At 50.0% G+C, this 21,957-nt stretch overlaps 2 protein-coding genes across 6 annotated transcripts in view; one reads left to right on the forward strand and one right to left on the reverse strand.

Annotated features, from left to right (window-relative positions):
• Positions 1-21,957, forward strand: part of RHEX (regulator of hemoglobinization and erythroid cell expansion) — a 47,358-nt gene that overhangs the window by 782 nt on the left and 24,619 nt on the right. For 3 of the 4 annotated variants that reach the window (XM_032449275.1, XM_032449277.1, XM_032449278.1), the window contains exon 1: positions 19,848-19,931. The gene's annotated coding sequence lies outside the window, so the exon portion shown is untranslated. Of the gene's footprint in view, positions 1-179; positions 292-19,847; positions 19,932-21,957 lie in introns of those variants that run through there. The other variant, XM_032449276.1, reaches the window with a different exon arrangement.
• Positions 284-19,909, reverse strand: SLC26A9 (solute carrier family 26 member 9). Of its 2 annotated transcripts, XM_015885285.2 has the most exons (21): positions 19,815-19,909; positions 13,259-13,385; positions 12,458-12,597; positions 12,064-12,174; positions 11,664-11,839; positions 11,342-11,506; positions 10,947-11,099; positions 10,485-10,567; positions 10,078-10,225; positions 9,272-9,385; positions 8,793-8,870; positions 8,420-8,515; positions 6,761-6,867; positions 6,001-6,070; positions 5,679-5,771; positions 5,128-5,244; positions 4,597-4,914; positions 4,312-4,366; positions 3,792-3,937; positions 2,929-3,006; positions 284-2,707 (listed from the first exon to the last, which is right to left on the reverse strand). In XM_015885285.2, the coding sequence occupies exons 2-21, from the start codon at positions 13,381-13,383 to the stop codon at positions 2,660-2,662; spliced, it is 2,421 nt and encodes an 806-aa protein (XP_015740771.1). In that variant the 5' UTR covers positions 13,384-13,385; positions 19,815-19,909; the 3' UTR covers positions 284-2,659. The 2 variants fall into 2 exon arrangements, with proteins under 2 accessions (XP_015740771.1, XP_032305164.1); XM_032449273.1 differs by lacking the exon at positions 19,815-19,909 and having other exon boundaries at positions 13,259-14,689.

The raw sequence follows: 21,957 nt of genomic DNA on the forward strand, positions 1-21,957 counted from the left end.
AAAAAGGGGGGAAAAAGAACAAAACCGATATTAAATTAAATAAATTACAAACATTCTGAGCTGGTTATACAACATGAGTTTTATCTGGGGAGGCTTTAGAGCTGTTAAACACTTTAAGAGCAATAAAAGGACACCGTAATATAAGATTTTCTACCCCTTTCCCTCACTTTCCTTTCCAGGCCATGGAAATGAAGATATAGAACCACTGGAAGCTCTATCAGTCCATCTTATCACCAGAGGTGCCCCGTGGTTACCAAAAGGAGGAATGATTTGTCCTGGGCTGGCATCACCGTATGTATACTGATTCCTTACTGTAAGGTAGCTTCGTGTTCCATTGCACCTATTTCTTTATTCCTTTTCTTCTTTGTTTTTCAAATGGGTGAATAGAAGGAACTCTCAGGCAGTAGCAAAACAACATGAGTAATCACCCTCCAAGATAAGATAATTCAGCTCTTGTTTGCAGCTCGTACAACAAAAACACAGTTCTGGAATAATCAGATCAAAATAAGTAATAACTATTAGTAGGTGGCTTCTTTTCTTATGGGAAACTCACTTTCTTTGGTGTTGTTACTCTCCTGCACTACGTAATCTGAAACTGAGGTAGAGAAATGGTGGCTTGGTTAATGAGGTGTTACATAAAACCGAAGTGGCGGGTCGTGATGTGGTTACCTGTTATGTTTCTTTATCTATGATGGTTCATGAAGCTCTATTTTCCTTCCAAATGGGACATCTGGGAGCTTTGTCTGCTCAGAAAACCTTCCAGCAATGTGTTAATGAATCAACTCAACCTGTACTTTGCAATTGTGCATTGAAGCTTGCTTATCTCCTTAAAGTCATGGAGTGATAAAATCGAAATGAGCTTTAAAAATATCATTTGCTTCCATAATTAATGCTACTTTATTATTATTTTGCATTCCTGGAAATACAACATACTGTTCACTTTTGCTTCCATGACTGTTCAGTTTTGCTTGTTGACTCTTGTCTTTATCCCAGTGCCGGATATACTTTGTAGGAGGATTTGAAAATCAAACAGAAAAAGCTGCATTCATTGCAACTGAAGACATAATATATTTCCTATGGCCTTACTTACACCAAAGCCACATTGGAGGTTGAAATGCACTGAAAAAGGGTCCCTTTAACTCTTGGCTTCTGCTTAGATTTTTTTCAGGCTTTAGATTGTTATCTTGTCATTACTGTCACAATATCAGCACTGGGGAGATGTCAGAAAGGGGAATTAAAATAGCACTTGTTACAAGCATCACTCAAATATAAAAGAATGCCAGGTTTCTAGAAATGATTAAGATCTCATCTGTCTATCTCTGGGTTAGAGTGTCAGGCTTGTTTGCCTGAGAGGTAGATGGTCCTGGTGTTACCAACGTGAGATGAATTCTAATGGAAATCATCAAATATGCAATAGAGAATTGTTACAGAAATATCACATATAAAAAGAGAGTGTTCCCTTGCTGCCTGAGTGACCATTTGAGAGCTTGTCCCTAGAAGCCCCCTATAGTGCAGGTGTTGCCAGTTGCAGATACAAAATGGACTGCTGCCTTGGATGTAGGACTTTATGAGCAGTGTGCAGGAGAGGATTCCTTGCTGTCCCTGCTTTTTTGTGCTCAAAATGACTTGGGGAAGAAAATACATAGACGTAGATATATCTCTTAAAACACTAATCCACGTAGCAGGCTGAATCATTCAGGTACTGAAAGCAACAAGATGGGAAGAGAGGCAGAACACACTTGGAATTAATGCCTTCATGACATTCCTGGTCTAAAAACCTTCTGTGAAGCTCTGTTTAAACAGAAGGAAGATGCCTAAAAACATCAGGAGGGATTTTAACTGGAGCCTGGGACTTCTGAAGTCTTCTGACTTATTGGGCAGGCAGAGCAGCGTGCACACATAGCACACAGTAACGAGGAATTCATACATCCAGTTACAAACTAGTCCTATTAATAAGTCAAAATGTAACCCAGAAAATAGCCTCGCTGAGATAATGCACCAGGGGTCTTTGGGGTGGGAGAAGCACAGCGCTGATTGGAGGCTGTGGTTTCTGGGTCACACAGAGAGCAGTGCAAGGGGCACGGGGAAGCTGCAGAAATGTGGGGGAGCACAAAGGTTGGCACCTGCAGTGCAGGCACCTGGATGGTCAGTGCATGTTTCCAAACGTTTCCTTACAGGCTGCACCTTGCAAGAGCTGTTTTTGCTCATGATTCAGAGCCGTGAGAAGCTCGCAATATTTGCTTAATTTCATTTCATCGGAAAAAGAAGGAGGAGGAAGGAAAAGGAAAAAAAGGGGGATGCCCAAATGATGTAATGCCTCTGTGGGGAGAAGAGTGCGACTGTGTGAGACAAAGGCAAGCACGTGGCAAAGCCAAGTGATCATCCCATGTGCTGAGGCACCTGCCATCGGGCGAGCTTGCTTCCCTTCTGTGATTAATGGGGTGGCATTTCCTGAGTTCCTGCTATGTGCTGATCCGTTGTCTGCTCCAGAGGCCGTTTCTCTGAGCACCAGAAGCAGAGCAGGAGGAGAAATATACCAGTTCAAGAGGCTTGATGACTTCTTGCTTTGCAAACTCTTTGTATTCCTGGGTAGGAGTGCAGCTCTTCACGATGGGATGAGAAAGAGGAGGCTGTCCAGGAGGGTTTATCAGCACGAGGCTCACAGTGCTGTCTGTGTCTCTGAATGGAACATGCTTCCAAACATCTCCTAGAAGGCACATAAGGCATGCTGGGTTAGGGCTGATACCATGGCAGAGTACAAACCCAGCAAGAGAAATATCAGCTGAAGCCCCAGCCCTTCCCTGGCCTCCTCCTCATAGTGTAGGGGTCAGCATCAGACAGTGCCTCCTCCTGATTAGAGGGAGGATGTCCCACCTGGTTTCCTTCTTGCCCCCAGGTAAAGAAGTGACCCCAGGCATTAGGACTAACCTCCTCCAAGTTTGTGAACTCTGAGCTGCTTTCATCCACAGACTCATCGTAGATGGAGAGCTCTGTCTGATTCGGCCTCTGGGATGGAAAGAATCAAATTCATGTATTAACAGAGTTCAGAGACAAAACACAATGAAAGAAATGAGTAGCTCACACTTCAAACCATCACACATGCCCAAAGGGAAATGCCCAAGCAGAAAGGGCACAGGTGGAATCTTGTTGCAGCTGTTTATCGTTGCTGACTGAGTTAGCACTTACATATCACTGCAGAGATAAGGCATACGTAAACTTACTCTTATAAGGTAACTGAGTAAGACTGCTCTGGTTCTAGCTCTGGTTATTATGCAATAAACCAACCCATGTTTGGGAAATAACCTATCTGACCCTCTGTTGTCAGCATGTGCCATGTTCCTGCTTTGACCTTTTCTCTTCCCACTAAGGGAAGCATTGATGGATGTTCAAGGGCAGGTGCATTTGCTTTACCTCCTTTTGCAGTGGCCATATTCTGCCCTTGAGTGCAGTTGCATGTTCCAGCCAACACCAAACAGAGAGCGCAGACCTGGCACTGCTCTATTGGCCCCTATGGGCTGGAACAACTTTCATCTCCAAGCTGGAGCCTTGCAGAAAACATTTATGCTTCCGACTTCCCGTTTAATGCAATTCAATCAGCAGGTGTTTGGCTCGTACATGAAAATTCGGATATGAAACATTTGGTTGGATTTAGACCTTTACCACTTAAGATAAACAAGAAAGTTTGCTATGTGCATTAGCAAGATTTTCTTCTTCCTTGTGCTGGCACAGTGTATGGACTTAGCAGTACAGTACTGTAAGGTGGAGAGAAAGCAAATGGGGAGCGAATGTACCTCTTCTAAGATGGGTGGGTGGACGACTTCTTTGATATTAGCTAGTGCAAACAAAACGGCATCATGGATGGTGAGGAAGATGTGCTTTCTGTCCAGGCCTCCTTCTTCAAAAACACCACCTGTGCTGATGTCGTTGTACACCTGGGCTGGGGAAAAGGAAGGTGTGTGAACCAGGGTGAGAGCAAAGAAGGAAACCAGGAAACCTTTAGTAGTGAACATGGCTGATGGTGGTTCTCGGAGCTTAAGCAAGAGCAGAGAGCATAGTTTGCTGAACTGTTCTATTGCCAGCCTATTTTTCTATGTGCTAAATGCAGAGATTTCCCATATCTCTTCCCAATAGAGAGAACCTATTATGCAGACAGAGAACAGCGTTTCTCCTTTGTTTCTTCTGTTCTTTCATCTGTTCTGGTTTGGTCCTAAAAAGGGATGACAGCCAGTCCAGTTTGCATAAAGAAAACTAAAGAAAGTCCCATAATGGAGGAAATGCACATGGAAATGTGCTCTTCATGTGGATTCTTACCATGCACGTTTGCCAAGAACACTTTAATCCCAATCTTCTGATAGCTGGAACACAGCTAGAAGGGATGAGAGGGCAGAGAAAGGATTAATAACACTTCTACTCTGTCTTTGTGTTTATACATCAAGTCTTTTATCCAAGGCTTTACACGTGTCCTGGGAATGCTGAAGGAGAAACTCACACAAACCTCTGATTGAGGAGGGTAAACATCATTATCTAAACTGCACAAGGGAGTGGAAGGTACCTGGGTGGTAAGGAGCCTGGCTGTGTTCGTAGCAGAGGACTCACCTTGCCCAATGCTTTTGTGCCCATGAGGTCAACAAAGCACACCCCACTCATGTCCAGGATGATGGTGTGGAAGCTGACATAGGGCGGTGCTGTGGCCATGGGGTCAACATCTGCAGCTGACGTGGCCTTGAAGGTGCTTCCTTGCAGAGTGGTGGTGCTGCCCAGCTCACTGGAGGTGTGAACCTGCCCGGCACCATTGGCAGGAGGGCAGAACGTGACGTAAGAGATGCTGGCGCCGTTAGCAGTCGTCTGGTTGTTGTTGGTGTCTGTTGGAGAGGTGCTTTCAAAGTCTTTCTGGAGCTCTTGCAAGGATAAGGTCTATGGGAAAGCAGAGGTAAGCAGTCAGGCAGGGCTGCTGCACTTTGTGAACCAAGAACTGCTTTCTTTTTCGCACTGAAGTACATGCAGGATCTTTTCAGGCACCGAGAGGGGATGACTGGAAACACGCTTCACAAGGGAAGGATTTGAGGAGTTCCCTGATGGAGATCTGGGGAGCTTCATTCAGCATCACAAGCACCCAAACCCAGTTACCTTGTTCTGCCTTAGTAAGAATTTTGGAGGCTTTGTTGATGGTTTTGATCTCCCCTTCTCCTGCCATTTCACATATTTCTTCCTGGCTAAATACACTTTCCCAGGATCCACTCCAGTCTGCAGAAAAGAGAGAGAGTATCTCTGAAGAAGCCACTTCAGCTCCAGAGTCAGGGATCCCCCTGAGCTTTCCTGGCCTGTTGTATGTGGCACAAGAGGACAGCAGCAGCTGTGCACAGTGAGTGACAGTGTAAGCAACCAGACAGCACCATGTCCTGCCATGCAGGGTGGGCACATGCATGGAGAGACACGTGCAGCAGGGTGACAGCTTTGGCAGAGCCTGGAGGAGGAGATGTGCCAAGATGCAAATATAACTTCTAAAGTGAGACCTAAAAACAGATGGGAGAGAAAAGGGCAGAAGAGTAGATCTCTTGATCTACAAGAGCATCTTTCATGGTGATCCTAGGATTAATTATCTCAGCCTGGCAAGGCAGGAGAGAGTGAGGGCTATTTGGGATTGGCTGCAAGCAGGAATTCCTCAGGGCTTTGCTCACCTTGGCTATAATCTTCTCGCGGAATATCTCTGAGTTGGCAAAATACAGTGGTGAGCAGTAGGTCACAATTTTAATGCCGTTGATTTCGTGTACCTGCAAGAGAGAGGAGAGCTCAAACCAGACGTGGTGGGGCTGTGTGAGGTGCAGAGTGGTCAGGGGTCTGGGCAGTGGATAACTGGGAAAGCCAAGGTGAAGAGCAGCTCTGAAACAAGCAGCAAACAAACTCAATGGGACAGAAACCTGGGCCTGGGATTCCTGGTCACATTGGGAACCAAAGGCAAAGAACAGCTTCTTCTCTGAGGATATTTTAACTTCTGCTTACCTTGTTGTAGGCTTTAGGATTCTTGTAGATGTCCATGGATGTTACTTGGCCAAGTGCAGAACCATTCCGGCTGGGAGAAAAATCCAACCAGAGTTAGAGAAGGTTTTACAGCAGAAGAAAACTGCTTCTCATTACACCCATCACTATGATTTGAAGGAAAAAGCTCCGATTTCAGCCCTGCAGAGCCTGCTTGGGTGCTGGCAGAACACAGCCAGCCCATGGGACTGATTTGCTCATCAGGGGAGACCCAGCATAAGGCTGCAGAGCATCCAGGCAGAGCTTCAGCTGGATCCCATGCCTGGCTGTAAGCCTGCTCCTGGCAAGGCTCCCCACCCCCAGGGCCGACAGGCTTTTCCTGAGCTCCCAGTCTGGGAGGTGTTAATGAAGGGCTTTGTGGATTAAAAATAGCGCTTCTCTGCACCATACATGGGGCTCTTTCTTTCTATGAGCAGCACTGCTGGGAACTATGCAGGTAGCTTTTCTGGCTGAGGTAAATACCTTCTGACATCCCCCTGCCTTGGGATGTACACATCTCTAACCGTACTCAGGAGTGGGAATGCAAGCAGTAAATTAGCGCCTGCCATTCCTGTTTGCACATTCCAGGGGCTGAGGAGGACACCTGCACTCCCCCAGGCTCAGACTGCACGTTCCTTTGAAACATAGGCCAGAGGTTGCTTATGAAAATAACTTATTGCTTATTATTTTGCTGCTGGGAGATGTTTCGTTCTCGTTAGGTGTTTGGACCTATGGTGGTACTTACAACTGGGTATGGAAAACCACAACCAGCACAGAAAATCCCACACCCACAGCGACTCCATAGGGCAGGCTCAAGAAGAAGGCAGCCAGGAAGCTCACCAACCAGACCAGCTGCAAAAAGAGAAGAGCATGGTATGTTCCTTCTGCTGTGCCCTGGGCTGGAGCACAGCGAGGGATGGAAAATGGTTCATGCTGATATTCAGGACCCAAAGAACAGCACAGCTGAGGATCAAAAGAATGCTGCAGCTATTCTAATTGCACTGCTTATTGCATGTTTTCGCATGAAGCATCGCTGCTGGGAAGCTTGCCAGGAGCCCCAGCTTTTCAGCTGTAAAGCAACCGGTGTAATTCTTCATAGCTGCATGACCCCCTGTCACTCATTCAGCTCAAAAAGTCTCCTGCAGATCAGACCATCTGCTGCTCGGTAGCACTCCCACCCCCAGGAAAACTCCTGCTGTCATTCAGAGTGTTTGGAAGGAATGAGCATCGATCTGCAAAGCTCCTGAGCCTCCTGCTGTAAAAGACCTGAGCACGGAGAGGATCTGATGACAAAGTGTGACAGGGCATAACAAAACCTGCTCCACCTCTCAGCTCAGAGCCCTGTCATTTGTCATTTTTATATATCAGCATGCAAGCATCTCCCTCCAACACGAAATTAGTCCTCTATAAACGTGCCCTGTGAGAATTATTACTAAGGGGATTTTAAGCTCAACCTCAAGACTATGAAGAGTTAACTTTGATCTTGATCAAATCAGGGTAATTTTGATCATTTCAACATCTTAATGTCAGATTAAGAATGATGCCTATACATGTGAATTCTCTCCATCCGGACTGGACACAGGAGTGTGCCTATGGTGCAATCCCTGTGATTAGCACCAAAATACAACCGGACCTGAGGTAATGGACACCAATAGGCTGACAACACCCAGAAGTGGTGTTCCCCAGTTTGGGACAGGAAGGACATTGAATCTAGTTCAAATTCCAGGGAGATTAAGGTCAGCGGAGCGTAGTTCACCCCGATGGCATTTGCTTTGTCCTCACTCTTCTTGCACTGAAGGCAGTTTGTACTTGCTTGGGAGCTCTGTGTTGGACAGTGGGCCCATACCTTCATCTCACATCACAGAGCTCAGCTGGGACTGCTCCCAGCTGTTTGAACAGCGTTTTGGGAAAGCTGTTGAAGACTCAGGTCAACCCCTTTGGACTCGCGATGTCTACCGATAAGGCAGCACTGACAGGATATTGGCTGGGTGTCCACACACACCACTCAGCCCTGGGAGCCCTGTTCAAACACTGTCTTTTTATGTCAGACATTTCCAAATTCCGTTCTCACTCCCCCTCACGCCCCCCCCTTGGGTTTATACATCAACCAGTGCCTGGAGTCCTTATCGCTGCGAAGGGCTCTCCTCACCCTGGAGGGCTATTGTGTGAGTTTTTAAGTCATGACTCCTAGATATTGAGCAGGGCCGGTTTGGCTAGTTCTGGGCAAACAGGCTCCTGAGGATGATTGGCATTTAAACAGAGCAGGTAATAGTTCAGCCTCCATGATATGTGGCCAGGCCACGGCTCTGGTCCACTCAGTAGTGGATGGAGCACAGCAGTAGAGCAAAGCCCACCTTCCCAAGGATGGATGCAGAGATCCCCCCACCCATCCCCAGGCACTCACGCAGTCCAGCTTGCTCTTCTTCCACAGATAGAAGGGATCAGCCAGCTGCTTGAGGGAGTTCTTCAGGTTGACAGCGATGAGGGCTCCCAGGACAGACTATAGATGGGAGGACATGGTGTTACCCTATGTGTGGTGCTGAGGATGTGCTTTCCCAGCCCACCAGCACAGTGGAGACAACGAAGATCACAGAGATCATGTTTGGAGCATGATCATTGTTTCCTACAGATGGGACCCCAGCCCATAGCAAATCATGCTGTGCAATGGTTTGCATCAAGCAAGGTTTGATGAGCTCTCCAAAGCAAAGCTGGGCATTCTCCAGCATGGAGAGGTTGAAATGCTTCTGCTGCACTTTTTGCACATTTGTTCACCTTACCTTTGGAAGAGGTTCAAGATAAATCCCCAGAGAGAGCATGGTCACCATAACCACCATTGCCACAAAGAAGCTCGCCACCTGCAGAAAGGAGAAAAACCACCTCATTAAACATCAGGGCCTTCCTGAACCCACTCCTGGTCCTTGCTCTCCAGCTGCTTCAGCCAACACTGGAGCTGGGCACTGCAGGACTGTGTGAGCAGCCATTGCCTCTGAGAAGGGTCTCACAGACAGCCCCCAGCTTCCATCACGTGGCAGTTCTGCTCTGCTTTGCTCAGTCTGAGCAGCCAGAGTGGGAGCACACGCTGACAGCCCAATGTCTGAGACGGGTCCAATGAACCATGCAGGGAAAAATTGGGCTGGGGGAGTATATTTTGTATTTAACAGCACTCCTACGTGGAGCTTTTCCAGGCCTGCAGTGATGTCACACTGGCAGCATGCACCTCTGCAGGGATTTGCATTGAAGATGGGGGAGTACTAACTTGTGATTTCCCTCCTGCCCCATCCACAGCGAGAGTGACAGAGAGAGCACAGCAGATGACGTGGATCTTGAAGAAGGATCCAAAGAAGTTACTGCAGCCCAGGGCCAACATTTCCTGCAGAGAACAAGGAACACATTGATCTCAGTGAGCTGCTCCACTCCTGCCCTGTAGAGGTTTTTGAGAAGAGAAACACGACCCCCAGCCCCTACTCTCTGCAGTGTATCCCAGAGCCTTTCCTTCCAAGAAGAGATGAGATGGGTTGCAGCGACTATGGCAGAGAAGCCTGGAAGCACCATGCCATACAAACACGTTGTCAGCTGTTGACACACTAAGGGCAGGGCTTCATGTGGTATGCATGGCTCTTATTGAAAGCTACCACCGGTGCCAATGATGACAGGTGAGGATTATTTAATGTCCTGCTTCTCACAGTATCTAGGTGACACACCAGGAATCCAGGCCCTCGTCTGCTCAGGGAGAAACACATGTGCTTCACTGTGCTTCAACTACCTGCAAAAATGCCATCAGGGCCAAAACCTGAGACTGAAGCCTCAGCTCTGGAGGGAAAGCAAAGCAATGAGCTGAATCTAAGTCTTTTCCTCCCCTTGACAGTGCCTCTCCCACCTGTAGGAAATGGATCTACCATGTCCTTTCAGCCCCTGCCTGGCAGGCTGCCACGTGCGTGGGAGAAGCACGTACGTTTTGAGCAGCCACGTGCATTTGCAAGCTTCCCATTCATGCAGCAAGGTCTTCCTTTCATGCTTGAGAGCCAAGGGAACATTCCTGCATCCCTTCAGAGCAAGCATTACCTGGTTAGGGTCCACATCATAGCCATGCTTGGCTGCCAGAGTCCTCCCCATGGCCAGGTTGATCACGTAGCTCACGATGGCGAGCGAGAAGGCTGTGCCAATCATGTCCTTCCACTTGCTCACAAGGGGCAGGGTGGGCTCTGGGAACCTGCATTCAGAACAGAGGCGAGAGGTGGCTGGGATGCTGGCATTGGAGGCAGGGATGTGTGTTTAGGAATGGTGTCTGAATGTGTCTAAGCTGTGGTCAGGGTTAGGGGATAGTGGTGTGGTGGAACAGGGTACAGCAGATCTGCCTGGCAGTCCTGAAAGGGGTTGTTGTAGAGTAGGGAGGGGTTTTCCAGGATATAGAATGAGGAAGAGGAAGGGAAGTTATTTGGATGGTGAGTCAGATGCGCACACATACTTACCCCATGCTGATCTTCCCAACCACTGGCATGTTGTACTTTTCAGGCATCTTAAAGCTGCCAGAGATAGCAGTTGCAACTATTACCTGCAAATGCAGAGAGTAAAAGAGCAGAAAGAAGAACGTGAGCTCTATCAGAAGCATTAAGTGGTATTTCCTGGGGCTGGTGGTAGAAAATCAGCACTAAATTCAGACTGGAACAGGAGAGAACATCCCATGCAGGAGTTTTGTTTCTCATGTTTGGTGTTATCAGGATGCAGGTGCAGCCCAAGGGGGGATGAGCTGTGTTTCAAGGGTATCCTCCACAAGGATGGCCCCATTTCATACCCAAGAGTACTGCACTGAGCATGGATGTGCTTTCGTCCTCCAAAGTCCCCCTCAGAGCAGAACTGTGCATCCCAGGGCTGAGATGGGAGGGGAAGGTCTGTCACCTGGAGGTCTGAGGGACAGCTCATGTATTACTTACAATGATGATCTCCATGGGAATGGGCATCCGGATCTTTTTCATGTACTTCAGGTTGAGTTCCTTGACGACGATCAGGAGCACAGCACTGATCAAAGCATAGACCAGGGAGGCCACATTGGTTTTGGGCAGACCTTTGCAAATATCGATGAATGTCTAAAGGGGAGAGAAGAGAAGAAAATGCCGTGGGACTCCAGACCCAGTGAATGGTAGTTATTACAGTAATCACCTGCAAACACCCTGAGATGTGATGGGGCAGCAGTGCAGGTGTGCAGCCAGCTGCATTCCCCCTCCCTCCACCCTCTCCCAACCCCAGTTTCCCCAGCACAGTGACTATGGTGCCTGCAGTGTGGTGGGAAGGAGGTACAGGGAAGGTCCCTGTCCAAGCACCCACTTACATAGACGATAGCTAAAGGCCCGGTGTAAGATGGGACTGTCAAGCCGAAGACGTACTTGAGCACGGAGATGAGGATCTGCAGCCCTGCTGCTGTCATGAAGCCCCTGATGAAAGACTCTGACAGGTAGATAGCAACAAAGCCAAACTGCACGAATCCCAGGCACAGCTAGGGTAGGACAGACAAGGAATTATTAGAAACAGGCCAGCCCCAGTAGGGCCACTTCCAATATCTGCTCCCAGCCCTTGCTTCTGCTCCAGGGAGGATGAATCCCTGGGGCCAGCTTTGGACAGGGCACATAGCAGAAGTGGTGCAGAGTCCTTACTTGTATGATGGCAGTCAGGCAGGCTAGCGTGGCAGAGATCTCCAGTCTGGCTGCTTCCATGGCTGTGGTATTCACGCTGGTCTCATTGGTAGTGTGGTTGAAGTACTGGAAGTCTGACTCTGGAGCCAGCTCATGGCAGACGTTGCCAACAATAATGCTGATGACTGCAAAAGTACCTTTGGCACAACACAGTGATGTCAGTAGTTTGCTCTGGAGAATGTCCTGCCCTGGAAAGCACTCAGACAGGTTAGGCTGTCCTGAACGAGTCACTCAGCCCATCAGGGGATCAGAAACACCATAAACCAAGCCTGCCCAAACATTGCTACTCCAGGACACACTGAGTATTCCCATCCAGTTGGTACTTAGCTGCTCTGTGCAGAGAATTGCTCTGCAGACTCACCTGGGACCATCTGGTGAATACCACCAAGGAAGAGGTAGGTTATCAAAGGGAAGAAGGAGGAGTAGAGCCCATTGACAGGAGGTAGGTTGGCCAGCAGCGCAAAAGCCATCCCTAGGGAACATAAGGGGAAGGTGCAGGTCAGCCTGGTCTGAGCAGCCCCCTCCCCATGCTCTGGTCCTGGTCTTGAGGATGCTGACAGCCCCAGAGCTGTGTGGCCAGGCAGAGCTGGAAGGGGAAGGGTCCACAGGAACAAAGAGGGACAAACAAATGGGAGGGAGAGCTCAGGTTTGCATGTGCCAGCAGTGACATAGGTAACCCCCAAAGGCTGGGGGGTTACCCACTTGCATCACTGTGCTATCCCCTCCCAGTGGAAGGGAAAGCTGTTGCTTCTCACCTTGTGGCACTTGGATCGTCCCCGCACTGACCCCACCGAGAACATCAGGCAAGATGTACTCCTTGATTTTATACTTGGGAAGCCACACAAGTATTGGGAACAGGCTGAAGAGGATGAGCTTGAATCTGGAAGCTGAACATCTGGAGGAGACAAAAAATAAATATATATGCAAAGAAGCAAAGAAGGGAGGAAGTAAAGAGGGGCATGAGCAAGGAAGGAAACAAGAAAGCAAGGAAGGACCTTCTGAGCAATGACAGGGGTGGTTGTGCAGAGCCAAAGATGAACTTGTGCAGGTATGTGATCAGAAAACTCCAAGGATGTCAGTAAGGACGCTGTTTCTGAGCTGACACATGCAGCTTCTCACACTTCTGCTTGCCAATATGTGTGCTCTGTACCACTGCCTTCACTCTGCCAGGGAGCAGAGTGAGATTTCCTGGACAGCACTCAGCAGGATAATTTGTTTTTCTTAAATGGAAGCCAGTACAGGAGCTGACAAAAGGAAACCCCAGCTGGAAAGCTTAAAGAAATAGTCTACATGCTCATACCTGTATCATCAGCAACCCAAACCCCAAAAGCTGCTTCTGTGCCTTACAGCATAACAGCTGATGCAGTGAGAACAGCATCCTGTCCCACTTGCTTCTGCACCATGCATGTTTATCCCATGCTTTTCATCCATCAAAGACCGTGGAGGTTTCCCAGGCTTAAAATATGAACTACATCCCCAGGTCCAAATTATAACCCAATTCCAGACCAGCTCTGCTGTAGTTTTACCCCAGGAGCAGGGATAGGATTCCGTGTTACCTGAAAAGGCTTTTCAACTTGTCCCCAACAGGATAACTTCTGCTTTTCTTCTCAAACTCTTCATCAAAGAGGCTGACCGAGTACGCGGGGCGTTCGATGGCATAGCGGGGTCTGGCGTGGCTCATCTCTGGATCATTTAAATGTTTCCCATAAGAAAAATAGAACAAGCAAATCCAAGAGTGTGACTGGAGCTGCCCCCACCTGCTGTATAACAGACCGGACACCTCCAGCCTCTGGGAGCCCTCCCAGAACATCTCCACCCTAAATAGTTTCCCTGTGCGCAGAGGCAGGCGCTGGGAGTGGCTTCTCCAGCACCAGGGACTGCTGATCCCCATGAGCCTTCCCCAGCTACTTTCAGGTGATGCTAACAAGTGATGCTGTGTGAAGGGGACAGAACCCACCCTGGATTTCCTGGCAGATGAGCACAGGTATCAGCCTCGGCTCTGCCAGTGCCTGCCCTTTTTGCCTTAGGCAGGTCACTTAAACCATCTCTTGTCTCAGTTTCTCCACCTGCCATCAGTGTTGGCACAGCTGCAGCTCATGCAGCAGCAGACATGGTGCTGTGATGAAATGTTGCTCCCATCCAAGCTGTCCCTGTTTCACTGCCCATCACACTCAATCACAGCAGCCTTCCTACGTCCCATTTGCCATAAGAGCCCGTGAACTTGTCCTGGATCTATTATAGGAAGCGATGCACGGAAAGATAACTGTTGCTAATTCGTTTCAGTGATGATGATGCCAAAGCATCCTGATGGACTAGTCCTGAGTGGTATCTGGGTCTTACCAAAGAAGCTGATGAACTTCAAAGAGCCCTCATTTTACCATGACTGGGAAGAGGGGAGAAGCATTACAAGCTGAGGAGCCTGAGGGTGGAGAGAGGAAGTGGTCAGGCATGGATCAGGGTATTGGTAATGATCTGTGGCACAGCAGTGATGTAAGTGGGTTGTTGCCCAACACAGGAGCAGAAGAGGGGGTGGAAAAAGGAGGTGATTCAGACAGGAGAGTGGATCAAGAAACAACATCCATGTTGCCAAGGTTGCATGGAATGATCTGAAGCCTCCCCCTTTCTCTTTCCTCACTGCTTTCAGGTACCACTGAAGTCATCACACATCCAGGATGAGCAAACGTTCCTGAGTAGGAGCAGTGCTGCCAGTGCTGTGCAGATCCCTGCCTGGGCTGGAGGGTGTGTGCAGCCTGGAGCAGGAAGGAACATGTGATGCATGCAGCCGAAACTTTGGGGGAATTTAGGTCAGCAGATGATGCTAATGGGTTAAGAGAGGGAGGTCATCAACCCCACTGCTGCCTTGGGAATCACAGTGGCACCGAGTGCACCTTGCTGTTAACCAGCACTAGCAATGCTTGGGAATTCAGGCTCTGCTCCACATACATTGCCATGGCTCATGGGACCCCCAGGAGCCCCTGCCCTGGATGGCTCTGAGGGCCCGGTGAAGTCCCCACAGCAGGCAGTGCCCTTCCTCCTGCACCCACAGATGCTGCAGCCACTGCCCTCTGCAGGCACACATCCACTGCCAGCTCTGCATCCCTTCCTACCAGGGATGCCCTTCCCAGAGACTGATTTCTGCCTTCTGGAGGATTGGTGCAGGCTGAGAACAGGCGACATCCAGGGCTCTTCTCCAGTCCCCTCAGCAAAATCCCCTCTGCTCTTCCCATATTGAGCTGCAGAAATCCTGTCCCAGCTTCACAGCCTTGCTCCAGGTCCCAGCCCTACTGCTCTGCTCTAAATTGCCTGTTCTCCCTCATAAATATTCTTTACCCCAAGTTCAGACCATGCAACAGGCTCCTAAGGTTGACAAACCCAACAGTTTTGGTCTCCCAGCTTTATTTCTCAGCTCCATTGCTGCCCAGCAGCCTGCCTGCCATCAGACAGACTGAATCAGCCAATTATATCACAGCTCTTTAATGAATTTCTCCCGCTGAGCAAATGTGCTGGCAATCAGGAAAAATAATAAACAAGGCAGGAATAGAGGGGAAAATATCCCCATGATTAAATTCCATCTTAAACAAACAGGCTGATGATGTCAGCGTCTCGGACAGAGTCAAGTTCTTGACTTGGCTTATCACTGGCCTTGCCCTAGATCAAACAGCAGGTTAAACCTTTGAGATTTTGGTATTAAAGAGAACCAGCCGTGAGATTGTGCCCTGAACAAAGGCAGGACCAGCTGTCCTGGTGTTAATGGGTAAGACCATGGCAAGCAATGCAATGCACGTGGGAAGGGAAGCAGAGCAGCAGCGTGTTGTTGCCTCAAAGGGACCAGGCTTTCTTAGAGCTCAGGTCCAATATGGGCATGGAAATAAAGGATGGAAATGGGGGAGAGCTCAGAGAGCAGATCTCCTATGTCTCAGTGCCCATTACAAGCTGAGACTTCAGGAAATCTATTTCTCTGTGTGTTGGCTGGAGTGGGTGACGCTGAGAAACGTGATGTGGATGAGCCCACTGAGCCTGGCATCTTGGAGAGCTCAGGAAACACTGTGGATGTAGCTGTGATGTGAGACCTGGCGTTAGCAACAAGTGAAGGCAGGACCACATCACTCTGAGACTGTGATATGGGTGATAGGTGTTGTGCCAGGTCACAGCTGAGTCCCACCAGGACACACCTGGCTGCTCCCTGCCCTGCTGATCTCAAACCACCTTGTGTTTGCCAAGCACAGACTTTTCCTCCCAGTGTTCATCTCGCAAGTGCACTCGCTGGGCTCTTATCTCCTGTCCCCGTGCTGGTGATAGCTTTGTTTGGGAAAAGTCACATTGAGGTTGATAGGACCCATTGGCGTAACGCTGCTTTCCTGTGCTGGTACAGCCCAGCAATGGGACTCCAGTCCAGGCAATGGGAATCAGAATTTGGTGAGAGTACAATGTGATCTGGAGTCGTGTTGTGCACAATATAAGGGCCCAAATTCATCCCAGTTTGGGAGTGTGGCATTCAAGGAATGCCCATCTATAACTTAGAGAGAAAAGAAATCAGTGCTCTGGAAATACTGTTGACTCCTTTTTCTACCCCCTTTCCATCCCCCTTCTCCTTGCACAAGCACATGCACACACAGATCTTTTGCTGACTATTAGTGGAGGTCAGAGGTCTGGCCCCTTCCAAATCCTGGCTGGATCTTTGTTAGAAACATCTCTCTCCCAGCTCCATTGCCCAAGAATGGGCTGTAAAATGCTGCTTTCCCCCACCCCAGGAGGCAAGGTCTGGCCACAGACAGCAAGCACAGGTGCAAGGGTTTGGTTGCAACACCAGGACAAGGTCTTGACTCTAGCTGCTCTGAACCACCACTTCCAGCTCCCACTCACAGCTCTGACTGCAGGTGCTATGGGAGCCCTGGGGCAATGCAGCAAAAGGGCTCACATCTCTGAAGCTGTCACCTCTCCCCTGCAACCCTTGGATGCTCACATGCTGAGATGGGGCATGGAGAAGGACTGGGTGGTTATGGTGCTGGATGCTGAAGTACTGGGTGCTGCAATGCTAAGGGCTGAGGTGTTGGATGCTGCCATGCTGGATGCTCCCCATAGCTGAGCTCTGCCTCAGCCTCACATCTGCATCCATCTCACACCTTCTCCCTTTCACACCTCCAGTGTCCAGCTGGGCTTGCCAAGCACTCAGGCAGGAAGAAGAGGAGGAGGTGGAGGTTTCTGCCATCAGTCAGCTCAGATATTACAGAAGGATGTGATATAATTCTCCCCACTATCAACACCAGTCAACCCTGCAGGTCCACTCCCATGTCTGTCACACTCTCAGGCCTCTTGGTATCGAGTCTGGCTGATGGTCCTCACCAGCAGCTTGTCACCAGGGCAGTGCCTTCAGTGGGGCTGTTTGGCAGAGAGCATCTTTTCACAGTTAAATTCCCTTTGACCCAACTTGCCTTTAGCTTTGTGTTGCCCTAGGGCTTATCTGTAGGAAGAAAGCACCTTGAAGAAGTGAGGTCAGATCTATAGCCCTGTGTTTTTGGTGTAAGTATATTGGTAATAAATGCCTTTCCTAATAGTGCAGATGAGAAGGTGAGCAGGCAGAAGTGGAGAAGCAGGGATCGCATTGCTGAGCTGCCAGCTGCATTCAGCAGCATGCACTGAATGTGGGTTTATAACTTTCTATCACTCCCTCCCCTTTGGATACAGAAGAGGCTGATGCCAGTAGAATATGTTGTTCAGTGATGAAAAATATCCCACCCCAAAGAGGGCTTTTAGCCTTGGAAAAGTCAGAATGACAGTCTACAACGTTCAGTCTACTCTCCTTTCAGAGCTCAGGTTCCCTCACAATGGCCAATACAATAAATGCTGGGGAGACAAGAGAATGAGGGAGGCACGAGCTGATCCTGCCTGACTGCTGGGGCCAGGATGGATCTGCTGATGGCCTCAGCTCCATCATCCCTCTGAGCAGCCCACACTGCTGTGCTTTCACCACAGAGCAGCCAGGCATGGAACCAACGCTTTCTTTCTGTTTAGATTAAACATTTGAGGTGTTTGGTGGGTGATTTCCATCAGGCTCTCCTCTTGTTTGGAACAACCCAGCCCAATGCGGGCAGCAACAGCGCTGCGTTCTGCTCCCGTGCAGCACTCTGGAAATAGCCCTGGGCTGCTGCCAATGTTTGATGTACCACTTCACACGAGTTTCTAACCAAACTAGCTCTGCGCTTGGTAACCAGAATAATAAGATCTGCAGACATCTGCCAGCTAAGGGAGGTGAAGCCAAAGTGTTTGGCTCGAAGGGAGTTTAAAGTGCTGGTATTCGGCAGCCTGACTCCTGCTCCTTTTAATGCCTCTGTTAATGCAGCAAATGCTGTGGGCACAGGGATCTGCTCTGTGTTGACAGCAGGTTAAACAAGCCCAGATTTGGCCAGCTCTTTCCATCATGTGTTTGATCAGCCCGCATGCTCTCAGCTCCTGCCCTGCCCTCTGTGGCTCCTGCTGTTGCACCCAGCGCCGTGCCCAGGGGGCTGTGCTGTGCACATGGAGCCCATCCCAGCTGGGAGATCCACAGCAGCAAAGAGATTTGGAGCTAAGAAAAGGCACAGTGTGATGGCTCTGGGGGGACAGAACATCTCAGCCTACAGCCCCAGCTCATTGCCTTCAGCCACTCCACCTCACCCTGCAGCAGGGACCCCTTCCATCCTTCCCCTTTCTGCTAGGAGGCAAGAAAGGGAGCCAGGATGGAGATTGACTTTTGGGATGTATCACCAGCTGGGGCTCCATGAAAGTGCTCCAGGAGCTGCCAGCTGCCCTGCTCTGTGCTGGTGGCAATGCCTGGAGGTGTCACCTTGCTGCGGGCAGTGCTGGTTGCCAGCTCCTTGGCAGGCAGAGTGCAGCGTCTGACCTTAATGGCATTTGCTTCTGTTCCTAGGAAGCACTGTGCCCTTCCTCCCTATCCCTTGGCTGCTCCCTCCGAATACAGAACCCTTGGGATGGGGAGGAGGAAAGGTTTGAATTAGAGGCAGAAAGGAAGGTTTGGCCTCCCTCGTGAGTCTCTGCATGCCTCCAACACAGACCTCACCCTCCGCCTTTGAAGAGCAGGTGGGCAACACAAATCCCAAAGGAATTAATAAGTCTGCAGGCTGCAGCATTCTTGCACTGAGCCGGGTTCCTGCTGAGAGCTCTGTAGCACAAACACCTGCCGGTCAGCAGGTCCATCCTCCCCTAGAGGTAGAGGGTAGGAAAGCTTTTCTCTGCTGGAAAGCTCTGAATTGGGGCAGAAGTGCTGTGTGGCAGATGTCACTTCAAGGACCTCACTTCAAAGGAGGGAAGGACAGGTCCCAGCTGAAGCTTTCAGATCGCTTGCAAGGAAGGCATGGATATATTTTAATGGGGCAGAGAAGAAAGCAGCCTGCCCTCATGAACAGCAGCGTACAGCAAAGGGAGGAATTCTTTTCTAGTGTGTATTTGAGGGACATTGCCCAAGCTGAGCTGTCACACCCCAAGCAATGGCATCGGAAGGAGATGCAGCCCATGCACCCAGGCTGCACTCCTCATTTCCAGCTCCAAAAGCTCCTCCTGTTCTACCTGTGTGCTCACAGCCATTCACCTGCTGCCCTGGTTATCAAAGACCCCTCACTCAGTCTGGATTCCTATGCACAGCAAATGCTCCTCACCCGTTGCGCAGAGCTGCAAATACCTTCTTGCTACACCTGCATGTGCAAAGTCTAATCTGTGCTGTGACATCTTCGGCACAGGGACCTGTTACAGATCCCACACACGGGATGTTCTGATAACAAGGATCACTAAACTGAGAGTCTCTCATCAATACTATAGCAGGGAAAACCCCATGTGGGTCTCAGCAAGAGGACAAGATGGCAAGATTTATACCAGCAATAACCAATTCAGATCTTTGGCTCTTTCAGCCTCTCTACATAAATCAACCTCTCGGTTTGCAGGTGCTGCTGTAGTTCTGCTGCCTCAAATCCCCTTTGCAAGAAGAGGGGAGGGAGGAAAAGAAAAAAAAAGGGACCAGTTCTCCAAATAGTGAAACTCACACCCAGTGGCCGTGTAAAGCAGAGGGTAAATCCCCCACGCCCACCCAGACAAAGAGCGGATTGTTGGAGCCGGGGTTACCTGTGCCTCGCCGGGCGGAGGAAGGGCCGGTCCTATGCGGAGCCGCGGAGGTGGCACGGAGAGAAGAGCGACGGAGCTGCCGAGAGCCGCGCACAGCTCTGCGTTCAAATAAGCCCCGTGAGTCATTTATAAATCACCTCAGTCAAGGGGACCGAGGGCTGTGCTCGGCGCCTGATTGGCTTCTCCGAGGTAATTGCAAGCAAGTACACCCAGGCTGAGCCCAGGAGATAGCTGGGGAGATAAGGAGAGATCTGAAGAGGGACAAGGGGTTGGTTTTTTTTTGGATGTCCCCCCTCACCCCACCCCTTTCTGCTCTGTTTGATCCCCTGTACAGGTCCTGCTGCTCAGGGCTCCCCGTGACAATAGCCCATATTCAGCGGACCCCTCCCTCGCTCCGACCGCACGCGGTGAGCAGAGGATGCTTTGTTGGCCAGGGCGCTGGGCAGCGTCTCCTGGTCTTTGTGATCCAAAAGGGACAATGGGGTGTATTGTGCCAGGGCCTGAACCCCGGGCTTTGAAGGCTGGATTGGCAGGAGAGAGCGGCTTGTGTCTCATTTCCAGGTTCAAAGAGATGAGAGGAAAGGAATCGGATGGGAAGTGATGGGTGAGGGCAAAGGGCTCATCCTCAGCCCGTGCTGCATGGAGCCGTGCGGCCGTCTGTGTGCTTGGGATGTGATGAGATGGACAGCACCCATAGAACTGCCACAACACAGCTCTGGGTGTGGGAGGAACTCATCCCTGTGCTCCTGTTGTGTCCCAGATGTGAATCATCTGCAGGGAAAGTGCCTCTGCCTGCAATGCTCCAACAGCGAGACTAAAAAGCAGATGGGAAACCTGCAGGGCATAGGAAAAGAGATGGAAAGGTGGAGGCAGGTGGTGGGATGGCAGGATGGATGAGGGCAGCCATGCGGCCATCAGAGCAGAGAGCTGTTATAGATGGCATCAGCCACAAAACCTCATCGTATGGGAATCAATAGCTGTGTCTGCAGCGCACCAAAGCAACACCCTGCAGCGGGGTGCTGCCACAGGGGGCTGATTCATTGCCTTCTGACAGACAGAGGTAATAATTGCCAAGCACTTCTCCTGTAAATATCATTAATAACCCGTATCAACTGCTTTTTAAAAGGGCGGCCTGATAGGCAAGGAGCCCTTTGAAACGGAACTGTGTGACATGGCAGGAAAACAGCCAGGCCACCCCTGTGCCCAATGGTCGCTGGTGCTGTGTGAGCCCAGGGAACAGCCCCAGGGGTCCAGGGGGTCTTTTTCTGGCAGGTATCTGAAAGATGCAATTTTTTTGGTCCTCATCTTCTTAAATCAACATCTCAGTGTGGGGCTGGAGATGTGACCAAGGGACATGGGGGTAAATGGCTTTGATAAGACTTGTACCTAAGAATGGGATAGAACCCAGAGCCCTGAGCCCTTGCATCCCCTCTGACCACAGCTGCTTGTCTTTGGGAAGAGGCAGCTCCATGCAGTGGTCACCCAGCCACCCCTTGTCCAGAGCAATGCTGCTCCCCTTGGCTGGAGCCACTCCAAAGTCCTGCTGGGTGTGATCAGCCCCGTGCAGCCACTGATGGTCCTTTGGCATTTCTTGCAATGGGAGGTGCACTCCTGGGCAAATTCCAGTCTCAATGATTATAAATAGAACCCCAATTCTTCCCCTTCCTGCTGCAGCCCAGCTCTCCTTATAGGATACAGTCCTGACCCCAATCCTGACCCCAATCCTGACACCCAATCCTGACCCCTGCCCCAAAGCAGAAGGGCACTGAGGGGTGTGAAGGCACCTCAGGGTCTTCTATGAACCCAGCACAGAGCACTGAGTGCACGATCTACCGAGCTGCTTATCTTTGGGTCTGATAACAGCATACCGAGCAGCGCGATGTGTGGATTTATTTGCAGATGATTAATATTAGCAGATACATTGCACTTATTGAGGGTAATAATTCAGTGGTAATTTACTGCTGGGAATGATGGGAAAGCTTCCTTGAAGCCTTGGGTCACAGAGGGGAGGTGGTACAGCCCCCAGCAGGGAGGGGGTTGCTTTGTGGGTCCTGCTGCTGCCATCCCATCCCATCCCACCCCATCCCACCCCATCCCATCCCATCCCATCCCATCCCATCCCATCCCATCCCATCCCATCCCA

This window comes from Coturnix japonica, chromosome 26 (genome assembly GCF_001577835.2).
Source record: "Coturnix japonica isolate 7356 chromosome 26, Coturnix japonica 2.1, whole genome shotgun sequence".
NCBI classification, from domain to species: Eukaryota; Metazoa; Chordata; class Aves; order Galliformes; family Phasianidae; genus Coturnix; species Coturnix japonica.

What these genes read in the sequence shown, in the direction of transcription:
- SLC26A9 (XM_032449273.1), bottom strand. Translation starts at nt 13,593, where the DNA reads ATGGGGATCAGCAGTCCCTGGTGCTGGAGAAGCCACTCCCAGCGCCTG. An exon ending in AAGTTGAAAAGCCTTTTCAG is followed by an intron (nt 12,598 to 13,258) that starts GTAACACGGAAT and finishes TGTCTCCTCCAG; the next exon opens with ATGTTCAGCTTCCAGATTCA. An exon ending in ATCTTGAACCTCTTCCAAAG is followed by an intron (nt 8,516 to 8,792) that starts GTAAGGTGAACA and finishes TCCCATCTATAG; the next exon opens with TCTGTCCTGGGAGCCCTCAT.